The sequence below is a fragment of the Vicugna pacos genome, chromosome X (genome assembly GCF_048564905.1).
Source record: "Vicugna pacos chromosome X, VicPac4, whole genome shotgun sequence".
Classification (NCBI taxonomy): Eukaryota; Metazoa; Chordata; class Mammalia; order Artiodactyla; family Camelidae; genus Vicugna; species Vicugna pacos.
In genome coordinates, this window is record NC_133023.1 from 752479 (window position 1) to 759967 (window position 7489).

Sequence of the window (7489 nt, forward strand, 5' to 3'; positions counted from 1 at the left end):
TTAGCACGCTTCAGCAGTTCCAGATGGTGTCCGGGTTTGAAGTCACTGCACCGCCCGTGCTGAGGCTCAGAAGGCAGGGCTCCAGCGCGGGGCAGGTGTGAGTGCCGACCGGTCTTGTCCTGCAGGTAACCGACCTGGTTACCTGCAGCTGACCTTGGGGAAGCCTGCTAACGTTTCTAACCTGACGTCACTGTGGTCTCGAGGTGTAGCGCGAGATCTGCCTTCCAGGGGACTAAGCTGGCCTCTGGGACTGTCCCCGCCTCCAGCTCCTGTACTAACCCCCTCAATGTCGCCTGGTCCTAGGAGCCAGGGGACAGCTCTCGCCTGGGCGGCCGAGTGCAGGGCACACACCGGGGATGCTCCCTGACTTCCACGGGCACCAGGGGAGCTGATCCCCAACGTGAGATACCAGGATCCAGAGTCCACCTGGTGGAAGCTGCCGACAAGTTCTGTCCCTGCAGTGACCTTGAGAATTTGTGCAGAAACGGCTCTGGGGGATGAAGGAAGCCAACATGCCTGGGGCTGGGGGCCCCGGCACGCCAGGTGGAGGGGCAGGCCCACGACACGGGGGAGGCTATCAGGTGAACAGTGCCTGCCGCTCCAGGGCTCCTGTGGTTCGACTCCAGCTGCAGTGTGGGCTGGGATGGTGAGCGGCAGGGAAGCTCGGAAATCCCAAGTACCCCTCACCCCCCAAGGGCGGACCCCATGACATGCCTGGCTGTCCCCACAGCCACCTCTCCTGGAGGCAGCTGGAGACCACCCCGCCCCTCGTACAAGTCCGCGCAAATCACAAACACAACTGCGTCTTGAGTCCCGGTTTTATTCTGTAGCGGAATGCCCAACGTACAACGTAATTGCAAGTATTCGGCTGTGCAAAAGAGAATAGTGCTTAAGTACAAATGGGAGACATGATTTGTTTTAAATAAATACTTAAACACGGGTTGGTCCTACAAGCACCTGGAGTCTAGGTCTGCCTTGGCGGAGCTGCCTCACCTGTGGACCCACGAAGACACCATGATTCCCCTCCCCCCAATCAACGCATGGACCCACGGTGCCGACGGCCGCGCTGACAACGCGCCCTCGGCCGGAGCTGCCCGGCCCTCCGCAAGGCCTGGAATTTCTCGAAGGTCAGTGGTCCGTAACAGTTAGGTGTCAGTATCACTCTCCGGGGCCCTGCGGGCCCGGGCCCGCGGCGCCTAGATGACCTTCTTCAGTTCGTCGTACAGGACCAGCACGAAGGCGCCGCCCATGCCGCGCAGGACGTTGGACCAGGCGCCCTTGAAGAAGGCTTTGCCCCCTTCGTCTCTGAAGATCTTGCGCCAGCAGTCCAGGGTGCCCCTGTACATGATGTCGGCTGCGGGGAGAGGGGCGGGGGTCACGGGCGGGGCCGCGGCACAGCACAGAGCCAAGTCCCAGGACACGGAGCCCCGGCCGCCCCCGAGCTACTCAGAGTTGACTGCAGGGAAAAGGAAGCTCGGGACGGACTGACAGAGCCCCAGCTGCTGGCCGCTGCCGGGCCCACCGCGAAGAGGGATCAGACCCAGAACTTGAGCCCCCAGCTGCCAGGGCCCGTGGACACCCCAGAGTCAAGGGCACCGGCGTGGAGAGACCCCCACACAGGGCCCCTGAGACCACTGCCCCGCCTCCCCCATCGAGCCAGACCACTTCACCCTGGGCCAAAGCGCTGCCCCAAATGCCCCGGGGAAGCACCTCTCGTGACGGCCCCGTGCCCAGTCGGGGACCCCCCACACCCTCCCAGCATGAACCGTGGAGCAGAGCTGAGACAGGTACCTCCTTTGCGGCCCGACTGCATCATCATCCGCCGGCGCACGGTGTCGAAGGGGTAGGAGACCACGCCGGCCACGGCCGTCACCGTCTGCGCGATCATCCAGCTCACCACGATGTGGGTGTTCTTGGGGTCGGGGAGCATGCCTGTGGAGCCATCGCATGAGGCCCAGCGCCACACATGGCTGCCCGGGAACAGGACCCCCCCACCCCCAGCACCACGTAGAGATCCCAGGACCAAGTGATGCTCGGGAGGTGACAGGGGCCCTAGGGGCCTGGAGAGGGGGAAGCCCCCACTGCCTGGGAGTGGTCTCCAAGGCAGGACGGAGGAGGGCCTCGGGGAGCGGACACTTCCACACCAATTCTGCAGCTGAGTTGCCAGCAGGCGTTCGCCGTGACCTCTGGAGTGGCTTACTTTCAGGGTCTGAACTGGGTGCCCCCACAAATCACGATGAAGCCCTAAAGCCCAGGACCTCAAACCGACTACAATAAGGCATGAAATCTTAAAAAGGATGACAAATATAAAAGACCATAAAAGATTGTAATAAAAGGACTGGTGCCTTCACCTAAGAGATTAGGGCAAAGACACACAGTGACCACCCCTCGAGGACACACGGAGGCAGCGGTCTACACACTGAGAGAGGCCGCAAAAGGAACCAGCCGTGCTGACACCCTGATCTCGGGCTTCCAGCCCCCAGGACTGGGAGACCCCAAGTGTCTGGTCCCGAAGCCCCCTCCACCAGCCCCACCCGCTGGACAGGTTAATGCGCAGCCCCGGGAGGAGGGCGCACTCACCTTTGGCGGTGTCATACACGCCGAAGTAGGCGGCCCGGTAGATAATGATGCCCTGCACGGAGACGTTGAAGCCCTGGTACAGGCCTCGGACGCCATCAGACTTGGTGATCTTCACCAGACAGTCTCCAAGGCCTTTGAATTCCCGCTCCTTGCCGGACTTCCCCACGTCGGCTGCCAGGCGGGTTCTGGCGAAATCCAGCGGGTAGACGAAGCAGAGGGAGGTGGCTCCGGCCGCGCCTCCAGAGGCCAGATTGCCAGCGAAATACCTCCAGAATTGCGTGTGCTTGTCCACGCCCCCCAGGAAGATCTGCTTGTACTTGTCCTTAAAGGCGAAGTTGAGGGCTTGCGTGGGGAAGTAGCGGATGACGTTGGCCAGGTTGCCCCTCCAGAAGGACAGCACGCCCTGCTCCTTGGGGATGCGCACGATGCAGTCCACGATGCCTTTGTACTGCTTGTCGGCCGCGATTTGCTTACTGGCATGTTGCACCTGAGGGTGGACGGGGAGGGCTTTACCCGAGACGCCCGCAATTATCGCCCCCTCCAACGAAAAGCCTGGCCTTAAAATAGGGTAACTCGCCTACCAGGCCTTAAACCTGCCCAAACATCATGTGTAGAAACCCGTTCCTTTTTGGGAACCCACTGTCCCTGCAAGTGTTCTAAAGCAACTACCTGGCAACAATGTTCCTATTACGACTACATTTGTAACACTTCTGCAAGAAAGTAACGCAGTTTATTCCGGTTGAGAGCCACACAGACAAGTACAAAAGGAGTCAAACCGCCCAAGTCCGACGAAGGGTATTAGCTCGCCCACTGCCACCCGCCCAAGGTCACCGCCCGCGCGCTGCGTGGGTTTGTCCACGCGGCAGCCCCCGCGCATGCGCCGCCCCCGGCCGGCGTCGCCGGGCTCAGTGCGCAAGCGCCGACGCCGCTGCCGGTCCTCTGACAGCGCGTGCGCGCCCGCGGCCCCACTTCTGCCCATGCGGCAGCGCACACGTGACGCGCGCCCGGGCCGCAGCCGGAAGCCCGCCGCGCGCGGACAAAGCGGCGCGGGCTCCCGCTTCCGGCCCCGCTGCACGCGGCTCTCCCAGTCCGCTGACCACCCACACTGGCCGCTGGCCACTCGCCCGGGCGCCCGCGCGAGCGCAGCCCGCTCCTACCTGCAGCAGCAGCTTGACCCGCTCGATCGGGGCCACGGCCGTCTTGGAGATGGCGGCGGCGATGCCTCCGGCCAGGAAGTCCTTGGCGAAGGAGATGGCCTGTTCCGTCATGGTGGCGAAGCGGGCAGCGCAGCGGGCGGAGAGCGGAACGGAGGCGCGGAAAGCGTAAAGGTGGTTGCCGCTGGTCAGCCCTGCCGCCGCCGGGACCAAAAGGACGGGGCGGCCAGCGCGCAGCCGCTAAGGAGCCCACGCCCCGCCCCGCGCCCCCGCTCGCCGCGCCCATTGGCTGCGCCACCGCCCACGCCACGCCCCTTCCCGCGCGCCGCGCCCCCGCGGGCTGCCGGGAGCCGCGCCGCGCCGCGCCCCGCGCCCCCGAGCGCCGCGCCCATTGGCTGCGCCGCCGCCCACGTCCCGCCCCTTCCCGCGCGCCGTGCCCCGGGGCATGTAGGGAGCCGAGCCCCGCCCATGCGCCTAGTGGACCGGCGGGCGCGGCGGCAGCTTTGACCTTGTCAAGGTCACGGCGGGCGGGCCCCAGAAGCGACGGGCGGCGGCGGCGGCGGCGGAGGTGGAAGGCGGGGGATCGCCGAGTCCCACGCCCGTTCTTCTTCCAGCCGCGGCCGTTCGGATCCCTAGGCTCGCCCTGGTGACGCCCCAGGCCCCGCTGCGAGCCTCCAGGTTCACCCCGCTGACTCACGAATTCGCCCCGCAGCCCTGAGTCCCAGCTGCGACCCCCGCTAACCCGCCCTGATGACCCCCAGGCGAGTCCCGGTCGCGTCCCGCAGACCCGTGAGTCCCGTGGGAGGAGCGTCTTTCGCGGGTTCAGGCCCGGAACCGGAGGCCGTACCGGTTCCCTACACTTGCCAGGGCGCCCAAGTCCCTACACTTGCTTATCCCAAGGCCGGGCTTCTCAAGGGCTTGCTCGCCCCCTGCCCCGGAGACCCCAGCTCGGCCAGTGTCCGCCCGCCAGAGTGCCCCCCAGCCCTCCGACCGCCCTGCCCCACCATGGGGTACCCCAGCCCTGACCCCGAGACTCCGGGTGCACTCGGCGCGCAGGGCATCGGGTGGGGTGGCCCGGGGCTCCCACTCCCAGGGCCCAGATGGCGTTGGACTCGGGGTCCCCCCACCGGGCCGCGCGCTGCGACATGGGGCTCCAGGAGGGACTGGAGCACGTGTGTGTCATCGCACGCTCACTCCCATGCTCACAGGCGCTCCGAAACGCACACCTGCACACAGGGACTCACATGCACAGACACATGCACACACGGACTCGCGTGCATCAGGCACACACGCTCACAGATGCACATCTTCGCACATGCGCACGTATGTGCACACAGCTGCACACACAGGCGCACTTCTCACCCCCCAAGGAAATCAGACCTAGATGTTTTGAAATGTGCACTTTTTATTGAACCGCAGCTCAGTGGCCCAAGCCCCAAGTGAATCACTGGATTTTCACAAACTGAATACGGTGGTGTATCAACACCCACGAGGGCCTCTGTAACAACCCAGGCGCAAGGATTCTTTTTTTGTTTCTTAGTTCCCTGCCTCTATTTCTTCTCGTTTTCTCTTTCTCGTGTCCTTCCTCTTTTTTTATCTCTGTTTTTTACTGGGGGGGGGGGTCCCTGCATCCCCTCCAGCAGGTGACACTGAATGGATGCATGCCAACAAGAATGCTCAAGCCTGGGGCACCCTGAACCGGCCATTTCTCCATCTTCCTCTGTCCTCTTGACCTCCCCGGAGAGGCAGGTAAGGGGTGGAGACTGAGGTTGGACCAGCTCCAGGGCCGTGGGGGCAGCTCCAGTCACTTACAGGGTGACAGATGACTGTGGGTAAGGGCATTGATGCTCTGGCACATTCTGAGGCATCAGGACTGGGGAATAGAGAACGGACTTGGGGGGCTGGTCCTGCGGCGGCCAGAGGGCTCTGGAGTAGAGGACAGGGCGGCCGTGGATTCTGGGCAGGAACTGGGCATTTGCTCAGGGGGCCATCTCTGGGTACTCCCAGATGCAGAAAGCATCTCGCCTCTGACCTCATTTGTTCACAGGATCAACCTGTCTGGGCGAGTAGGGACCCTGGTGATGGTTATCACTGCCCTCTGGGTCCACAGGGGCCAACCAGCCAAAGCTGGTCAGTCAGGATCAGGCTGTGAGGCCCCGGGTGTAGGTGCCTCTGCCTGACAGCCTGCTGGGGAGAGCAGAACCTTCCTCTCTGGCCGATGGGGGCGGCTAACCCCTCTCCTTCCCCGGGGACGCCCCTCCCTGTGCTCTACCTGTATTCCACCCCACCCCAGGGGTCAGCACTACACTATCTGTTGGTTCCTTTGATGGTCCCCTTTTGCCTGGGCCCAGCACCCAGACTGCTGGGCAAACGCGCCTGGAACAAATGGATGACTGTGACCCCATCACTAAATGGGGTTCAGAACATGCTTTTTCCTAAAGAGCATTTCAGGTGAGTCTTAGACCCATCCATCTGCCCCGCGCGCTTGTGTGTGCGTGTGTGTTGGGGGGCTGGCATGGCCCCCATACTCCCCGACCCAGGAGAGCATTTGGACCGCACACATCAAGAACCCAGAATACCTTGTACCTGGGAAAAGAGGGTCCAGGTAGAAGGCACAGCTGGCTTTGGAAAGGGAGAGAGGATGGGCATGGGGGGAGGGAGAGGTGACACTCCAAGACCCCCAGGGCTGGGCTGGGGAGACTGAGGCCTGTCCTGCCTTCCTCAGCTCCATCCCAAGGTTTAATGAGGACTTGGTGTTACAGATAAACTCCCTGCTGGCCTGCAAGATACTTTGAATCTGTACCCCTAGAGTGTCTGAAAAACAGATTTATTCATTAAAAGAAACAGGAGGTGCTTTAAAAGATACGAGGTTTTAGCTGATGACTCCAAGCAACTCATGGAAGGGATGAGGTTGGCATCCGGGGGACAGGGTGGGGGTGCAGGCATGTGCCCACAGCTAGGCCCTGTGTGAGTCAGTCTTGGGACTCAGCCCAAGATTCCACCAGGCACCCAGCCCTGCCCTTACGTGACACCATCGGGCGACTGGGTTGGGACCCTGCAAGGGAATGTAGGTTGGGGAGCGCATGCTGGTGGCTTATGGTCCCTCTCCCTACCCCCTCCACCTCTGGCCTGTGCAGAGGAAAGATGTTAGCCAGTGATGCGTCCAAACAGTCCCGGAAGGCAGTAGGCACTCGGACATGTGCTGGAGAATGAATGAATGAATGCCACCTGGAGGGCGGGGGTCAGCTCAGGTGCGGAATTCCAGCCTAGAAATCCCCACTGATCCACAAATAATGGACACGGGCCTGGGTGTGCACCCACACCTGCACAGTCTTACTCTAACTCCCCTAAAGATACTGTGTTTTGCACACATTTCTAATAAAGGGAGAGAGGTTCTGTGTAAGTCTTATTTCATCTCATCTTAAAAATCTTTTAATCAAAAAGTTCCAACACACAAAAGGGAAAGACATATAAAGAAACCCGTGGGCCATCACCGCTTCCACACGTGGCCTGGGGGTGTCCCCTGGGCGGGCCCTTGTATTAAGGGCGCGGTGTGGGAACTCGGGGGCAGTGAGGGGGGAGGTCCTAGGCCCCAGCCCGCTGGGCTCCCCAAAGCCGGGACCGACGGGGTCGGGTGCCCCAGGACGGGCGCCAGGGCCCCTCTGGTAAGAAGCGCGGTTTCTTCCCGCAAGCCTGGCATCTGGAGGGCCGAGGGGCTAGAGGGCGCGCGCCGTATGCCGTCACTTGTTATCGGG

The 7489-nt window shown here is 62.5% G+C and overlaps 1 protein-coding gene across 1 annotated transcript; it reads right to left on the reverse strand.

Annotated features, from left to right (window-relative positions):
* Window positions 1-800: 800 nt before the first annotated feature.
* Window positions 801-3982, reverse strand: SLC25A6 (solute carrier family 25 member 6). Its single transcript, XM_072955908.1, has 4 exons — window positions 3738-3982; window positions 2581-3067; window positions 1792-1932; window positions 801-1354 (listed from the first exon to the last, which is right to left on the reverse strand). The coding sequence occupies exons 1-4, from the start codon at window positions 3846-3848 to the stop codon at window positions 1197-1199; spliced, it is 897 nt and encodes a 298-aa protein (XP_072812009.1). The 5' UTR covers window positions 3849-3982; the 3' UTR covers window positions 801-1196.
* Window positions 3983-7489: the final 3507 nt, after the last annotated feature.